At 39.1% G+C, this 19,326-nt stretch overlaps 1 protein-coding gene across 1 annotated transcript; it reads right to left on the reverse strand.

Moving 5' to 3' along the window:
• Positions 1 to 5,856: 5,856 nt before the first annotated feature.
• Positions 5,857 to 19,319, reverse strand: UBFD1 (ubiquitin family domain containing 1). Its single transcript, XM_051964796.1, has 7 exons — positions 19,137 to 19,319; positions 18,361 to 18,675; positions 17,045 to 17,253; positions 15,187 to 15,252; positions 14,867 to 14,972; positions 12,164 to 12,246; positions 5,857 to 10,417 (listed from the first exon to the last, which is right to left on the reverse strand). Exons 1-7 carry the CDS (start codon positions 19,159 to 19,161, stop codon positions 10,307 to 10,309), a joined length of 915 nt encoding a protein of 304 aa, XP_051820756.1. The 5' UTR covers positions 19,162 to 19,319; the 3' UTR covers positions 5,857 to 10,306.
• Between the last annotated feature and the right edge of the window lie 7 nt (positions 19,320 to 19,326).

Genomic DNA, 19,326 nt, shown 5'->3' on the forward strand with positions numbered 1-19,326 from the left:
CTGTGGACTCCCAGTGCTGAACCCAGGCGCGGGAGTGGCGGAGAGCCACCTCCAGCGGGGCGGATCTTGCCTTTAGCACCCGCCCCTCATTCCCAGAACAGGCTGCGAGGCCACTGGCCCTTCCCTAGCTGAGTAAATGAGCAAGTCCAGAGTAGAAAGGTAGGAAGGTGCACGTCAGTCCTAGGGACTGGAAAGCTACTGAACTCTGGCTGCCAGGTAGCTGCAAGGCTGTAGCTGAGCAGCCTGGCTTAGGAACAGAAGGCTGTACTTAAAGAGCCGGCAAGACAAGTTCAAATGCCGCTTCCGAGTCCAAAGAGCTCTGTGACTAGAGGGGAAGTCATTTAACTTCACAGCCCATGTTTTTTCAGGAGTAATGGGGACAGTACTTGCACTAGAAACCTACCTTAGGGTTGCACAAGGACACATATGTGTATCGTCATTTTGATGATGCTCTGTGTATGGCAATTCCCCCTCAGGGTTGCATAGAGGACTATTTGTGGAGATAATCACTTTCTCTTCCACAGACAGCTCTCATTGGCAAATTAGGGCGGAGGAAAATTAGGACCTAGAAAATGTCAGTACGATTCTTCCCGTCCGGAGTATCCGAAGGTCAGGTGAATGTGATGAGTGGCAATTCTACCCGGAATTGAATTTGAAATCCCCACCATTTGAGTCAGTTGCCACAAATGTTACTTGTGAGAATACATGGGAAGAGAGGAGGTAAACTGAAACCTTTTGATCTGTTGGGTGGAGGGAGATGGAGATTGCTAAGGGAAAACTGCTTAAAAGGAAGGGACCCAGGAGTCAGTTCATTAAGCATTATATTAAATACACCATTGAAAAGTACAACAAGAAAATGAAAAAAGCCTCCTAGCCTTAGTATTTGCATTCTGTGCGGAGGATACATCTGAGGAGATAAATACAATGACAGTCAGAGGAAAACTAAGAGCACAAGGAAATGAGAAAGGAGCGATCAGGAAAGTTTTTCCATAGGGAGTGAATTATGCCTGGAAGGTAAAGATTCTAAAAGGCAGAAGCACATTTCAGGCAGGTGACACAGGCAAGGTACAGGTACAGGAGATAGGGAAGTTTGGGAAATAGCAAGTAAGTTAGGTAGTTGGAAATGTGAGAAGGGAAGCAATAGGAATTGTAAAAGGCTTAAAATGTCAAGGAAAGGAGTTCATATTGTACTCTAGAGAGGCAAAAGGGAATCACTTAATTCTTGAGCAGGGAAATGATGTGGTCAGGTTTCTGTTTTAGATTTTTTTACAAGGTATTCAGAAGATCCTTTGGAATTGCAGGAAGCAGTGTACAATTAGAAATCTATTGCAATAGTGCAGAGGACCTGTACCAGAGTGGTGGGCCTGTAAATTTAGAGAAAGGGAGATTTGTAAGTCATTGTGGAGGTAGAATTAACAAGACAGTAATTTATGAGGGAGAAGTGAAAATTTAAGTAAAGAGAGTAGACTGTGAATCTGGATGATTAAAATAATGGCATCTTCAACAGAAAGAAGGCTGGAGGAAGGACAGTGTATCTGAGAGCATTGTAGATGCTAAGAAAACACTGACTTTAAGTTATCCACATAGGGATACATGTAAAAGCTATGCAGAGCATGAGGAACATGTTGGGTATAGAGGAGAATATAGTTCTCAGCTCAGTGGTCATACAAGTAGGTAAACCAAAAGGTTTTAAAGTTGGAATAGGCATCTATTTAAAAGTGTCAAAATGTGCAGAGGACAAGAAAGGCAGATTTAGCAGTTAAAAGATAATTGGTAATTTTGCAAAGAGTCATTTCAGGTGAATGATGGGGCAGGAAGGTGAGAGGTGAGCGAATAGTTCAGGTTTTCTAGTAATGTGGCTGTGGAAAAAAAAAGGTTTGGAGCTTTGGTAAGGACAAGAACCATGTGGCTGAACGAAAATATGAGGACTGTTAGCTCTGGTGTGCACTAAATAGGGCAATGTAGCATACCTTCTATTTTTTTCAGTGAAGTGTGTGATAAGCATTCCAGTTGAGGAGGGACATGGTGGATTAGTCTTGAGGCAAGAAGAGGAAGTTTGGAACAGTAGCTCATGGGGAATTTGATGGAAGTTAGGCATCATCCTTGATGAACCAGTTGTATGAAGGTCAGATGCCTAACAAGAATAATCAGCCAGAAAGTACCATGTCCAGTTATGTCCACAGGCCAGAAATGACCAATGACAATTGGACTCAGAACCAAGAGCTGTAGGATTCAGAATCTATGTCATTTCTCAGCCCAATAATGATCACAGAACTAGAGAGTAGCAAGCAGAGGCTACAAAATAGCAGAAGGAACTGGGCACTGTTAAAAGATAAAGAAATACAAGCCCTGAATCTTAGTAATTTAGTCATTTTTCCCAAGGCACCAGCAACTATGTAAGAGCCAAGAGGGGAGTAACCACACAGGGGTTTTGGTACAGGGGTTTTCACCATTGTCTAAGTGTTCACTGATTACTAACCCCATCTATAGATACCAAGTCTTCTCACTCGTGACTCACTTTGGTTCTTTAGTACAGATACCCCACTTTTTGATACTGCTATCTGACCAAATTCATTCCTCACTTTCTTTTCCTTTCTACTCTCATCATACATTTCAGACCACAAGACAGTGTTTTCTAGGGTTTATTTATAAGGGAAAAGAATACACACTCAAAATTATTAGTACATAAAAATGAAAACTGTCACAAATTATGCAGTATCAAAGTTTTTTTTTTTTAACCTAATCTTTAAAGATCTTTAGGTTGAGAATCCTCTTAAAGAGGATTATATGCTAATTGGTCCACTTTTTTGGGGGTGGGGGAGAACCTCCTGATAGTATGGCTAACTTGTATATACTCCATGGCTCTATATTCCTCTCCTCTCTCCCTTCACCCCCCACTATCCAATTAGTTATTAAATCTGCTTTTCCTTTTACTTAGGGAAATGAAGTATATACAGTATTCAATACAACACCAATCACTCCTAAAGTTCCCCCAAAATCTGATTCTTTTTAAGCAGAAAAAGATTCAGTCTCTGGTAAACACAGAGAATTCTGGCTTCTTTTCTTCCCTGACATTAATTTCAAAATTTAAAGATCCCCAAATATCTCTAGCTTTCCTTAATAATCCTCTCATAAATCTGCCGATAATCAAACCTTCTTGAATTGAGTGACATTTTTCACTTGACCCACGTCTTTGGGAACTGAGTTGTAGAATTGTTTTCCACTTACCCTCCTCAAGTCTTGGGATGAACCCTCATTCTAGATTCTAATATCTGTTTCTCTTCCTAGCCCCCTTTATGAGATGATATAGACTCAGCCTGCCCCTTGAATACTCTATGTCTGTACAAACTGAAGAGATCTCATCCCTTGACTCTGTCCTTGTTAAGTAGCCACCTCCTATCCCTTTCCCTGTTAGTCACATTCCGAGACTGCTTCTGGTAATAAAGTGCTGCTAGCCGGCTGGAAGGGGTCATGCTGACAGCTGACTGACCTGGAAGGGGGGAAGGAAAGTGATTTTATTACAATCTGCAGCTCAACCTGAGACCCTTTCTTAACCTTGCATAGAAGTAGGCTGGAATAGGAGAGAAGTGGAGTGGTGAGATCTTTAAACTGAAAATTACGCACTTTTAAAAGTAAAAAGTTGAGTATTTTTATGAAACCCAAGATACCAAACTTCAATGTATTTTTGTGTTCAGATATTTTAAGAAGTTATGGAACAATACCCCTCCCCCCTCTTTTCCAGTAGTTATAAAATATATATATATATATATATATATATTCACAGAGTAAGGTGAAAAAATAAGAATGTATCTTGGAAAAGTGTGGGGTTGTAGGGAGGAAGAGGAACCAAAAAAGAGAATCATAATGAGAAAATGTCAGTCACTAAATGAGATGGCTTTTCTAGGCTAGCCAACCATAGATTGATTAGTAAACAGATGAAATTGGAAAGGCTGAAGACTAGTTGATGAAAGCCTTCACTATCGGTAGTGAATAAAGGGCTGAATTTGGAGTTAGAGAGATCTGAGTACCTATCTGGTCTCAGATACTTTACTAGTTGTGTGATTCTGGTCAAGTCACTTAGTCTCTGTTTCATCTGTAACAAGGGGATAATAATAACACTAAAGTCTCTGGATTATTGGGAGAATCAAAGGAGATAGTATTTAGCACAATGTCTGACACAAAGTAAGTGCTGTTAATATTAGCTAATTATTAGTAGCAGTAGTAGTCTGAGGAGGCTTGAAGGAATAGAGTATGGTGGATAAAGTATGAGGTTAAAATATCACCAATATACTAGAGAAAATTTCCTGTCTCTTTTTCAATATGCAACCTCTTTAATCGTCTCTTAATATTTGGTATTTCGCCACCTCTTCCTAATTTTAAAAAAAGTTTCATTGATGCCATTTTTTAGCAGCCATTTCTTAATCTATACCTCTATCTACCTCGGATTGGCCTTGTAGCAAAGAAAAAAAGTTTAGTAAAATCAACAGCATACGATCCATGTCTGGTAGCATATGCAGTTTTCCATACCAGTAGTCCCATGCTCTCCACTAAAATGTACCAATCATCTCACTACAGATTTCCAGAGCTGTTAAGGACAATGGGGCTGTTGTCTGGGGAAAAAAGTCATTTCTTCTTGGTGCCAAAGAGAGGATCCCAGGATATTCTTTAAGTTTAATACAGTGCTTGGACTCACCCAACCAAGGAAAATTTCCTAATTCCACAATGGTTTCTTCTTTATTTTCCATTTCCAGTTCTCTTGTAAGCAGTATTGTTACCACAAGATATGAGGGAGGAAGGGACTATCATCTCAATTCTGAATTTCCTTTCCCTCCTCCAATAATCATTTGGTACATACCAATGCTTCATAAATGGTTGAATTGTTACCTGTTAGTTGGATTACATTTATTTATATATATATACATATATATATATACACATTAAACACATTTTGGTGATCTATTATTTTAATTTGTATGTCCACCATAGATTGGGTTATGCACACAGGAGATGCTCAAATACTTGTGGAAAGAATGAAATCACAGGTCAAAAGCCCATTTCTTCAGGAAAAGCTTCAAAGATTAACTCAACCACCTCCCTTCTCCAATTCACTCTTGCAATTACTAGGAATGGGCTAGTCAACTTCAGAAGACCATTAAAATCTAGTCATGGCCAAATGATGTAATGTCACACTTGGAAATAAAGACCTTTGGAAAGAACAAGGGGAAAAAAATACAATTACCAGACATGTGTTAAGTATACTCTAAAAATAAAAGTAAATGAAATCTACTTGAAAGTAGTTGTAAGAAATTTTGAAAAATTGGCTGACAAAACTGAGGCAGACTATATAGGCAGGGAGTTATTTTTCCATCTTACCTGAAGAAAAGAATCAATAAACCAAATGATTTTTAAAAGCCTTAAATATTTTCCTCAAAGTAGAAATGGGTTCAAAATAAAGCCAATCTGACCACAAACATTGGGTTGTAGTCATATCTCCTCATCACCAAGTCATTCTATAAATTTCACAAGAAAAGGAGATATGTTTGGGTATCCCAAAACATTTAGTAGACATACATTAAGTATAATAAATTAGATAGTACCTATCATATGGATATAGCTATCCTATAGTCTAAATAATGATCATGCTCCCATCTTTATATATCTATATAAATATAGTGTATTTCTCTTACTAGAACATGGTTAGTCAAAGCTGGCAAAAAGATGGCTCTCGCCCCATTTGTCTCCCTTGATGACTTGAAATGGACTCATTCAGTTGCTGAGAAAGTTTGATTACCAACAGAGGTACATCCAGTTTATTCCTCATTGTGGAAGATAGATAAACAAATCAAAGACACAGAATTAATTATCAAACTTTAATTGGTAAGACTAATCTTACAGAATAAACAATGAGATAACCAGTAGAGATTACACTTAAAAAATCCAGCAGTGCAAATCTAATAGACTAAATATTTTTCATTTACCCCCAAACAGGCATTTGATTATTTAAAAATAAAATAAAAATACCATCCAAGTGGTACTTACATCTATTTCATTTTCAAATAATTCTGCAGCGGAAGTTCTTTTTGAGAAATAAAAAATAACTTGCTTAGAAATAAGAAAGCAGTCAGAATCACAATCACTGAAGCCACACCTAGCCTAGAAGGTAAAGCCATCCAGTGCTGCATCACCACAGTTCTCCTGACCCCTCAATTTCAGAGGAACCAAATCTATCAGGAGATGAATTTTTTCTGTAAGCCCCATGACACCAAAAAAAAAAAAAAAAAAAATCTCTAAGACAAGATGGATGAATAAGACCAGTGATGGGGGGGAGGAGGGGGAGGGAGAAAGAATTGTGGACAATGACTGCCCAAAGAAAGACAACCCTGCACTGTTTAATTGGCACACCAAACAAGGGGAAGGGGGAGTTAGGACAGTATACTCTGGTTTGCTTCAGTAGACACATTTTAGAAGCTAGAACAGGAAGAAAAAGATTTCTTGTTGAAATATGGCCATTTTTTACAGATGTGGCAATGTGGGAAAGTTTATCTCTTTGGCCCTTTTAATGCAAAGCAGTGACTCCTTAAGAAGTCTATGTAATAAATGGCATCATACTCATTAAAGATAGAAGGCTTGGTTTTCTGCTAACCCACCTCCATAAGACTGTGCCAAAGCATTACAACAAAGTGCATCCTTACTTAATCCAATTTCATTTAAATTATGCTACTGCTACGAGGAAAATTTCTGTATTAAGAGATTTCCTTAATACTAGAGAGTTTCAAACTCTATTGTTTCTAGGCCGACTAAGCAGGCCAAATAAGACAGAAAAAGCAGCCAGCCCTCAGTGGTGATCTCTTTATCTTGTCTTCATAAAATGTCCTCAACTAAGATTCTATGCCAGTAAGAAATAACATGTGGGAGCAGAGGGTCAGACATTAATATTCTGGGAAAGAACAAAGTCCAGGAAGCATGTAAGAATCTTTTGAAATGAATGGGACATCAAGCATCTGGCCTCTCAAATGATAAATGTGCTTTCCTCCCATTTTCAAGGAAATCTGCTTATATTACATAGGTTTCATTATCTTCTCCACCAATTAGGGGTGGGGGAGGGAAAGATAAGAGAGAAAGAAAATATTTGAAGCCAGGATAGATTAAAATCATTCTCCTTTCCTTATGCTACCTTATCACATTGAAGGAAATCAACCAAACTCAGAATATAGATTTCAGGGCCAGCGATGAAAGAGAGAGAAGATATAGAAACAATCTTAAAGAACTATTATCTTATCCATAAGAGGAGCTGTGGTTCCACTTTGTATATAAATTTGATTAAAAAAATCCACTAGGCTGAATAAACCTGTTGAAGCCAATCACAGATCTGATTTTTATGGTAATACTTATGAGAGCATGCCAAAAAGGGCACAGACGTAAATCAAACACCTTTTTCCATGGCTTCTTTTAAGTTCTATTTCTATTCTCCCTGAGACAGATCTGTCCCCAGAGCTATACACAAACCCTCATCCATATAGTTAGACAATCTTATAATGTTCTCTAACAAATACAGGCAGCTTTGCAATGGGCATTCTAAAACCTCTGGCTCTTATGAACAGCTCTATATGAAAAAGGTGTAACTTACATTATTGTAAGATAATATGTAATAATTACTTCTGGAGGAAAAAGCACCATTTCACTTAAAAAAAAGAGAGAGAGAAAAAGAGAGAGAGAGAGAGAGAGAGAGAGAGAGACAGACACATACATACCCCAAACTAAATAAATCCCTCACCCAAGCTTAAATCATACTTTAGTGTACTGACTATAGGCAGATAAGCAGTTTGTTTTTCAGGAACAGGATATAATAGAGAATAAATTGAAGAACAACTTTAATACTGTGGCTCAGCTGAAAATGGAGGTGATGCACCAGAGCACGGGCCGTCCAAAGAATAAAGGGAAACAAGAGAGGTGATACCACTGAGGATCTGAAAACATTATTTTAGGCAAGCAGGGTGGAGAAATGGATTTTTTTTTTTTTAAAGAAGAGGCAAGTGAGGTGGGTTTAAAAGAAAAAGCAGAGTACTAGACTATAAGACCTGTAAGGACAAGGACTCTATTTTCTATAAACTCCACATCTTACTCAGTGCTTAGCACAGTGTTCTACATATACCAAGCATGGTTTTAATAAATGCTTGTTCAAATGACATCACTAGATGAAGAAATGAATACAATGGATGGAGAAAGTTAAAACCAAGACCATGCTGATGCCAGAAATGCACGCTGTTATGCGACCATTTGGTCTGCAGAGCTGTACAATGCAGCACTGATGGGCTGCCGAGAGTAGGACACACAGACTTTCCTTCATATATTGTACTGTCTCCCCGCTGGGGAAACTGAACATTGATATACAATTGGATATACAAATGCTGCAGTTACTGCTACTTTCAAAGGATGGAAACAAAGTTTCTAAGAAACTTCCAACACATATACAATATTTATGCCCTTACTGACAATAAAATGATTTTCCTATACATTAAATAACTTAGGAACAACTGCAATATAATAAGCAGCAGATTATTCTTCTTGTGTGAGCTGGACTCCCAAACTACACATTAGACAAGAAGGGTACAGAATAGCTCTCACAACTGGCTTACACTGCATAGTCATTCTCAGTCAAAAACACACACTAAAATATATTCTACACATTGAGAAGGGAGCCACCTAAAACCTGTAGGTAGGTCAGCTGTGCCACTGCTGACCGGTTAAGCTTGGAGACCTAGCCCAGAGGCCTGCATCTGACAGGGGGGGATTTCAAAGACAACAGCAAAGGGAAGAAGCACAAGAGTTTTCCCTCTACCTTCAGAAGTTATCAATCCATCAAAAAAAAAAAAAAAAGTGACCGAGTATACCAGGAGCACAAGGGACATAAGTGAGAAGGGCAATTGCTGGTCCAGTGGAGTCAGTCTTGTCTTTTAAATATCATCAACTCATGGCAAGCACCTTTCCAGGATAGAAAGGGTAAGTGTGACTGAACCTGAGATAAAGGACACTTGAACTTAATGGCTGGTGAGCAGAATGACCAAAAAGAAATAGGAAGCATGACTAAAGTTAGTTAGACTTCCCCCCAAAAATTCTTTTAAATGTTGTCTAAAGAAAAATAGGAATGTACCTGACTTCATTGCCATTTGTCAGGGAGTTTTATATGCCTGGTTCTTCTTAACTCCAGTGGCAAAAATGAACCAGCATGATGGAGAGTGATAGGCCACATCAAAAAGACCTCCAACTGTCCAGGACTCTTGGTACCTGTTTCTGCTATGAATTGTCATGACAATGGACCAGTCACATTCAAGATAGTCTAGGTAATTTTAGGACCTCTGCTCAATTCTGCCAGCCACTAAAATGAGGCAGCTGACCTGCATGGGAATCTGGAACCTCAGGACAAGATGTTTTATACCAAGAGCAGTTGGGTTTTCACAAAGAATGAGGGATGGGAACAATTTTAGGGTCACTATGCCCTAAAATGAGCATCTGTAGGATATGATGCTTAAAACCCAATGATGTGTCCCTTCCCACCCCTCCCATTGTGTGATCAGTCAGCATCAAAATAGAAACAAAATGATTACAGGAAATGAAAAGTGAAGGGGTAGAGAAATACAGAGAAGAGGAAAAATAAATCATCTTTGGATTTACAAATAAAAATTAATAGCTCATTTTTTTGGGAGGGGGAGGGGGGGCAAGGGGAAGAGAGGCTGAGAGGGAGGGGAGGGTTCAGGTCAAACCTGAACCAAAGGCCAGAAAAATATGGCTTACTAACCCCACCCCCCCAACTTTGCATACCATTTACAATTTATAAGTAGGAAAATTTAAAAAAAAAAAAATGTGCCTCAAACTCTGTCACAACAAATCAGCTCAAATTAACCATTTGCAACCAAAGATTTATGAAAATATTTTTTAGTTCAAATCACATTAAAAAACCCAGATATATATATATATATTTTGATCATTTGTTTTTAAACGAAATTGGCAGATCTACTCTCAGAACACTTAAGAGTATTCCACACAACGCGTTCTGAATTAAGATTTATTGATTTCCACCGTATTCACTTTAAATATGGTTTGAAGCTGACTGAAGGGAAGGGATTTTGCAATTTTAAGTTAAAAGTAAACTAATGGTGAAAGTACATCACCTCTGGCTTCAGTCAATATCTCCTCAGATTTGAATTAATAAAAGTTCCAGGACTATGAAATCCGGGCATGTTGCAGGCCTCTCCCAGCAATGTCCTTCACTTTGGGTCAGTCTCCTGTGCCAGAGGTGAAAGTGCTTTCAAAAATACTGCCATTTTCCCAGCACAGTGTCTTTGATTGCATCCACATACTGAGTTGGAACCCAATACACCCAGTAGTAAGAGGCTTCGGTGGGACCCAACTGAAATGCCTGAAAGGGAAAAAGGAAACCAAGCAGTACTTCAGAGCCAGGGACACCAAAGAAACAGGATCCTCAGTATGCACTAACAATGAATCACTCTTCTTCCAGCAAAATTTAAAAAGGACAAATTCCTTTAGACCTGTGATTCAATATTTCAGATGAAACTTTCTTGGTTAGATAAGAAAGGTAGAAATCTTGGGTCAAATACAATGTTCACAACAGCAAGAAAAGAAAAGAAATCCATATTTAGGGTTTCTCCACGGCAACTTACTGGATTTTAAGGCAGGGATGACCCATTTGGTGTCATTTAAGTTAAAAGCTTGTTAAGATTTCAAGCCTTCTTTGAAATGCTAAAAAAAAAAAGCTTGTTTAAAAAAATCACTTTCACCACAAGACTTTAAAAACTACAAAGGCAGAAGTAATTCTAAATCAATTCCTATATGTGGTGACAAACCTATTTAATAGTTCTGGAAAAATCACCTGGTAGAAAGTAATTGGTCAAAGGTTAGGGGTAGATGCCAAATGTATGATTTCTGAAGCTCAATCCAAGCCCTAACTTTCCTCCCAGTGTTGTAGTAGCAGGGGAGCTGGAGAAAGACGGAGAGAATGAAAGCAGAAAGTGCTCATGGTATATGGTTTTCTCAATGCAGGCTGGAAATACTTTTTTCTTATCCTTAAGAGTGAGAATGCAGCCTTGTTTTACCTATTCTCCCTCCACAAGCTTATAACAGGCAGATCAGCTATGAATCTGAAGGCATCAGGCATAAGAAAATCATGTATACTTATTTCCTTATTCCTTCACAGGGATAGGGGCTATAAGATATGACAGCTGAAAAATCCTAAACAATTTCCACAATTAAATCATATGAAGATCTGTAGACAAAAAAAAAAAATTTCCCATGGTTATTTTGGTCATATCCAGTGACAAAATGCCCAAGAAATTTAAAGCAAGCATTATTTAAAGTTGGCCTTTTCTTTATGTTTATGTTATTTCTCTCCCTCCCCTGTGTCTCCAGGAAGAATGTAACATGGTTCTGTAGTCATTATTCCAGTGGCCTATTCCTTAGACCATTTCTGTATAAGAGCAGCATTTGCCTGCTAAATTAGCTATATAATTACTTCAACCTTCACTTCAGTCAGTGTAGTCTTAGTTGATTCCCTCAAAGGAATCCATTTGGATTCAAGAAAGGATTTTGAATTAGTACCTGGGAACAAAAAATATGGATCTACAGGTTTAGCCCCCTGCTCCCCTTCCCAAATCACAAGAAAGCACAATGCTATGCATTAACTCTTACAGCAACATCACTGCTGTCCAAAGACTACAAAAAATAGACATACCTTAGCAGCATTGAAAACAGTTGACTGCCTGGAGTACTTCCTTATCCCAAACTAGTATTTTATTTTTGGCTCAAACTTGAAAGTGAAAATTCCCAAGCCATTGCTACTCTTCACAGCTATTTATTTGGTCTTAAAGCAAAGTTGTGCAAATACAAGGGTTAGTAAATACATATCCTAGGAGACAACTGGAAAAAGCTACCTATTCTGTAGCAATAGGACTCAATGTCATATGGGGAGAAAATAGAAATGAGCTATCCTAGAGCAAGTTCATAAAACTGTATCATGGGAAACATAAGGGCACCATAACAGTACATTCTGAGGACTCAGTTCTCTTTCTTTGTGTACAAAATTTCAAGTGTCAATTTGGTGGAATGAAATGCTAAATATATTCTGTTACTAAGCTAGCAGCTTACTTACCATCATGTGGTAATCTTCATGTCCTTCAATAGGTTCACTGACCACATTTTTAATGGAGCCCATGGGTAATTTTTCAGTTCGCTCTAAGTTAAAAGGAATTATACTTATTATTAAGTGGTACTCCAATTTCAGTAAATCTGACATGATTCTCTAACAACACTTGTGGTTCTAATACTTTCCCCTCCCTACTTTAGAAAGACTATTCTCTACCCACAAAAACTAGTCGTTAAAACCATTCTCTTCTCTAAGAAACCTTATTTAAGAGGAATCATTCAGAAACAAAATAGTTCATCTAAAACACCAGATAATGAACAGAAATGCCAATATGTATTTAGTCCATCTTTATAAAGAACAAGGACAAAATTCTCTGTGGGAAACAAATTTTATCATTCAATAACCAAAGTACTGTATTTGCATGCTTATTGCATAAACCCAATGATGTGTGATGTGCTTTTACTGCCTGGGGCAGGTTTGGTCAGGGAGGGGAGGTAGGAACAGGTGTTTTATTAAATACTTTTAGACTGACATAGACCAAAATTTCCTAAGAAAGTTTCACTTAGGCACATCTCCCAATCATTTCTCCTCTTCCCATCCTTAAATCCTATTATTATTCTATTCAGAAATATACCCCAGGCAACTGCCTCCCATTCTTCCCCTGTTTCCTCCCTACCCCTGACATGCACACACACATTAAAAATTACCTTAAAAAATCTTTCAGAGTTCATGTAGCATACACCTGCCAGATACCATGCATCACACATGGGCCAAAGACGTTTTATGGCAATTTTAGGAATGGTGGTCAAATAGGAGAAAAGAAGAGGGCAGTGAGTGGCAACTGGAGTAAAATGAGGCTATACAAAGGTAAGCCAAGTAAGGACAGGAAGAGCAAGTAGGATGTAGGAGAGGAAAGGCAGGGTAGTGAAGAAACATAATGACATAGGTGAGGATGAAAAAAAAAAAAAAAACCACAAAACAAAAACAGTGAGGAGAGATCCAGGGCACATTGAGTATGTACAGACACACAAAACATAAATATGACAGCTGCAAAAACAGAGACAAAGGGAAAAAAGACAGCGAAAGGCTTAGAAGAAAAACTGGGAATTAAGAAATCTGGGTTCTACATCCTGTTACTAATTACCTGTGTGCCAGTGGAAAAAAATGTTACTTTGGACTTCAGTTTCCTCATCTATAAAATGAATGGGTTAGAATAGATGACTTCTAAAAGTCCATTCCAGCTGTGACATATTATTCCATATCATCTAAATTAGTTACTACAACAACTAAAAAATTCTTTCTTGAAAAAGTTAGTAGTGGGGCTCTGATGTTATTCAATGGATTTAGCAGAATTTACATTGGACTAGGAATCAGAGAATCTGGGTTTTGAATCCCAGTTGTCTCTTACAGGGCATGTGACCTTCAACAAGTTACAATTTGAGATTAAGATTCCTCATCTGTAAGGTTGGAACTGATACTTGAACAATCCTATCTTACAGGGCTTTTGGGAGGAAAACACCCAATAGATTGTAAAACTCTACATAAATGTAAGCTTCTCAAAGTGAGACAATGCTATACAGTGAACTTGGAGCTAGTCTTGGGAGTATGAAGATATGATCAAATTTTGACTTTGACAAACACTGGCCTGTTTCCTCACTAGGAACTTTCTACACTAATGAAAACACAGTTCTGGGGAAAAACCAACAACAAAAACTAAATAAACTATGTTTTGGAAGGTCAACAAGGTCAACTTCTTGCTGAGTGATCCAAGACTAGGAATCAACAATTTGAAGACACTTAGCACTGTTTAATGTCTAGGCTCAGCCAGATTAAAATCCAATGATCTTCTGCTGGGAAGTTTACAAGATGGCACAGTTGATACTGTATTATTGTTTCTGGATAAGTAATAATGAAGGTAGCTTTTGAAGGTTTCTGTGGCACAGAAGTGAACAAAAGATCTTGGTTATGATCTGACCTGACAACAAATGATGTTAGAAAACCACTAAGACTTGATTTGAGAGCATTCATAATAGCCTAGGGTCTTTGTCTTTAACAAAAAGTGGTTTTCAGTATCCTAAGGATCTCCTAGCCTCTTCCTACTCTCTCCCCTCTAAGACAACTGGAAAGAGTTACAGAAAAAACAATCAGTGTAAAGGAGATATATTTTTTTAATGATTACTTTAGCAAAGACATAGTTTAAACAAAACAATGCTAATAACTAATAATAACTGCCATTTATATAGTGCCTTAATTGTTTATGATTTACTTTTTATGTAATCTCATTTGACTCACAGATAAAAGCAGGTATCACCCCCATTTTACAGATGAGGAAACTAAGGCTCAGGGATTTTAAGGAACTCATCTATGTCACAATAAAAGCTAAGAGACGGAAGCAAGATTCAAAGCCAGTTCTCACCTGAATCCAAGTCCAGAGTGCTTCCTGTTATATAGCACAGCTGTTTCACTTGCCTAGAAAGCAACTTAATAGCCCTAAAAAAAGAATCCTTAATTGGGAGGCACTAACATGAAATTAAAAAGATAATTAAAAAGGGTACAACTGAACTTAAATGTGTAAAGGAGTAAATAAAACAAGGAGTAATTATCTAGAGTATGGTAAAGAGAAATTAGTTTAGAACAAGGGTCACATAAGCAACAGAAACAATTTTATTCTGAAGAAAAAAAATATGATATACATCAATAGCAGATTACCTTTAGTGCCAATCCACAACTGGTCTTGCTCTAATTTAAAGGTGAGTCTCACTTTTCCTCCGGTCTTATTATACATGCCTGATAAAGGTACTGTTGGCAGTCGTTCCTGGAAACATAAGAAAACTGCTGTAGTGATAGACTGTCATAAGGTAAAAAGAACAACAAAGAAGGGACCAAACCATAGAATACAGGCAATAAAAATTATTCGTCCCCTGAACAGGGAGGGGAAGAAGAATTTGAAGGAATTTCAGGAAACCAAACACAGTAGATTGGCCACAAAATTTCAGAATGACCACAATGGGTCAAGGGGCTTTGCTTACCTGGGCACCCTTAACAGAAGGCATCACATCTTCAGGTTTCCCTTTATCTAACACTTTTCTGTGTTGCTAGAACATAAATCAGAAATTACAATGCAGAGAAACATGCCTGAAGTGAGGTTATTTGCTTCTTCATATCTCTTAGCATTCCAAAAATATAAAAATGTATCACTTTGAAATCTCCGAATGAATCAAATGGAAAAAAAAAAATTTCTATCCTAATATTTTGATCTAAAAGCACTCCAGATAATTGAATACTTGAGGGTATTTTAAAAAAAGTATTTAGTATCCTTAAATTCAAGTAGATTTAACTTCCCTGATCACCCCCAAACCTCTTCTTCCCCAAAGTTTTTATCTATCTATTAAATAGTCTTTAGTTAAACAAGCATACAAAATGTGGCTGAAAGAAATACAAGACAAGTATGTCAATTCTAAATTCTCAAAAATAAAGAATATAAAAAATAACAAACTCTCACTTGATTATACCTTTAAAAGTATGGAGAAAATCTCCTTACAAGTTAAATTCTTAAGTATAAGGTTGGATGCTTCTTTTCTTGGAAAGTTGTTTGTGTGTTTTTTTGGGGGATGATGATGTTTTGGAGGAGATTTATGGCTTCAATATGAATTAAGAAATACTAATCAGAGAAAGACCTAACCAGCCACCAATACTTTGAGGTTGTGCATTTAATGCTTCTTAAATGAGTTTGAAGACATGCTTCACCATTCTCACTAAATCATATTTCTTTGATATACTAAAAGTTCTTGCCAATGAAGAAAGATCTTCAGAATATGAAAGATGACAAAGAATCTATCCCTAACTATGAGCAACAAGAATGTCAGAAAAAAACATTTCTATTTCTTCCCAGATTTTGTATGAGCTTGACATCAACATGGTCTTAAAGAGTGGTGAAAAAAAATTCAGGGGTTGGGTTTCTCTCATTAGGTAGGGATATGCCTCATAATCTACATCAGGAGAACAAGTCAGTATGTTAACAGCATAACTGAATCATGCTTTACATGTTTCTTTTGAAGGTCATACTATGGGGAAAAGCTTTAGGCTTATTAAGTCAGCGTCAGAAACACAAACCTTATAGTTAAAGGTATACTGTGGCCACAAAAGATATGATGTATTAAGCATAAACAGAACCATAATATTAATTATTAGGAGAGCATATGCGCATAGATTTACACATCTATATGGCAAGAAAAAATGCAGAAGATTCCCTAGAACACTAAAATAAAATAACAGAGCTAGGGGAGTTTGCAAGAGAATTCAGGACAGAAAAATGTATCTAAAGGTAGTTTCTATAAAGGACAATGCTTTTGGTTTACCTTAGTCAGGTAAATACAACAGTGTATATACATTTGTAAAACAAAGCTTCATATGACTCTTTAAATACATCTGAAGCTTCACAGTTATGAAAATTATTATTTCTGGCTGCAAAAACTCTGGGTGTTTTACCTAACAAAGCAAATCTGGGAATATTTACTTCGTGGTCATACTCCTCTGAAAAGGGATATAGAACACCAACTCATTTTTTCTTAAGGGCGATGTCATGTTATATTAGAGGATATTATTACCCCCAATTCTGAGTTCTACAACATGGAATATAAAGTCTCCTTAATTTTATGTGGTTAGACTTTGGATATACTAATTACAACTGAAATCAAATAATGATGCAAATGATCCGCATTAACTTCACTTAAGAGCTATGCATCCAGAATGCCATTTCAGATTTTTATGATGAACTATGGGGAGGAAAAGGCTTATTCAGGGAAGAATGGAACCAACAGGCCAGGCTTCAAGAAATGACACAAACCCCAAATTCTTAGCACGAGCAACAATCAATAAGTCACCAACCTTCTGCCTACAAAGTGGTTCCTTCTTACTCTCTTCAGCTTTCGCTTCTTGCTGTGCTGCATCTTTGGGTGTGTTTACTGCTAAAACATCATTTATTGTAGATCCAACCACCATAATCTTGGCACCACTGGTTACTTTGATTTCCCGTAATGTTTTCTCCTCAGGTAGAAGTCCCTTAAACATAACTTTCTGCATGGCAGGTGGTAAGCCTTAAGTATGGGAGAGAGGAATAAAATCAAGGGTGAATTTATTTGGCTCTATCCAATTTAATTAAGATTTTTTTGGGGGTGGTGGTGGTGGTGGAAGGGAGCCTAACCTGGTGATTCCATTTCTTTAGACAATTCCCTCCACCCATAAGATTGGCATTTGGGGGACACAGTGGATAAAGTGTTGGACTCAAAAATCAATAAACTCTAGGTACGAATCCTTCCTTACATAGTAATGAGCTGTGCAATGCAGGGTTAATTACTTAATGTCTCTAAGCCTAAATTTCCTTCTAAATAAAATGAGGATTAAAAAAAAAATGTACCTACTTCATGGGGTTTGGGGAAGAAAAGAATATTCATTGAAACAATCCTTATAAAGTGTTTTGTAAACCTTAAAACCAGCTTTAAAAAGTGAACTATAATTATTATTAGCAAAGGTTACTTGTTTTAGAACAGGGATTCATAACTTTTTCATAACCTTATCCTTGATTCCTGACTGATGGGTGAAACCTACAAAACTCCTTCTTAGAGAGAAAATAATTCTTTGCAGAATGTTTTTAAATGCACAAAACAAAAACACAAAATTACTACACAAACCAATTATGTTGAAATAAAGACACATATAGACATACAGATAAACATATATAGCTTAGTATACAAACATACCCTCATGCACAGACACACTGTACACACACAAACATTTACCATGGGGTTTTTGCCATCCTGAAACCTAGTCCCAGACCCCTAGTTTAAGAAGCTTTGCCCACAGCAGGGACAGGGAGTTTTTTTACCCTGGAGACAGTTAGGGAGCACAGCTAATCTAGAGTCAGGCAGACCTAAGTTCAAACTTGACCTTGGATACTTCCCTGCAGCATGGCATTGGGCAAGTAATTTAACCTCTCTCTCAGCCAGTTTTTCCATCTGTAAAATGGGCAACATAATAACAACTCCTTCCCTGGGCTGTCACGAGGATCGAATGAGATATCTGTAAAGTTCTTTGCAAACTTTAAAGCTGCTACATAAGCTCGATGGCTCCGGTTACTGATAAGCTCCAAGGGCAGCTACATCGTCCACTGGTCAAGCTGCTCCCCCTCCCATCAGGACACCTACCTGTAATGGAGTGGATCTTTCGCTTCAGCTCGGCCCCTGTGCTGTCCAGAGGCACTCGCACGTCGTATTTGTTCTTGTTCCAAATGATCTTCAGATCTACTAGCTCCTTCTCCGTGTCGGCGTCGTCGCCGTTGCTGACCGAGGCCTGGGCGCTGGCTATGCCCCCCTGCGTCGGGTCTGCCTGCAGGTTGCCCTTGGCCGTCGCGGCCGCGGCCGAGGACGAAGACGAGGAGCACAACGAGGTCTCAGCCTCAGCGTCCACGCAGTTGAGCTGCAGCTTCTGGGCATCCGTTTCCATGCCGGGCTCCTCGACTTCTAAACACAAAACAAAACCCACGGGAGTGCGAGATGGGGGCGGCGGCGACCCTGGCCTTCTGCGACTCCTCGGGGGGACGGACGCTGGGCGCCGAAGCTAGAGGCGGCGGCGGTGGCAGCATTTTGGGGCCCGACGCGCGGGGCGGTGCGGGACAGCGAGCCGGACGCTGGGGGAGGGGCGGGGCCGACCCCCAGCCGCGCCTTCCCTCTGCTCGGCGCAGCCCCGGGACGCCAGCCCGTGCCCCGGCTCGGGCTCCAGGGCAGGCCCCTCGAGGGGAACCCGCAGCGCCGGCCCCGGCCCCCTCCCTCGCGGACAGGCGGCCCGCCCGCTCCACTCGCTCACCCTCCCTCCTCTCCGGGGCTACACCGCTCCCTTCCGCCCCCTTCCTCCACTGCCCCGGCTCCGGGCCGCCCGCCCGCCCGCCGGTCCTCTCTTCCCGGAGCTTGCCCCCCATACTCACCATCCGGGGCTCCGGCCGCCGCCATGATGATTGTGTACAACACCCACCGCAGCGAGGGGGCCGCCGGGAAATGCCGAGCAGACGAGATTGGCCCCCGTCTCAGCCCGTACTCTCCCCCTCCCCACACACACGAGCTCACATACACACATACACATACACACACGCCCACCGGAAACAGGTGGAGGTTCCT

Source organism: Antechinus flavipes, chromosome 1 (genome assembly GCF_016432865.1).
Source record: "Antechinus flavipes isolate AdamAnt ecotype Samford, QLD, Australia chromosome 1, AdamAnt_v2, whole genome shotgun sequence".
NCBI lineage: Eukaryota > Metazoa > Chordata > Mammalia > Dasyuromorphia > Dasyuridae > Antechinus > Antechinus flavipes.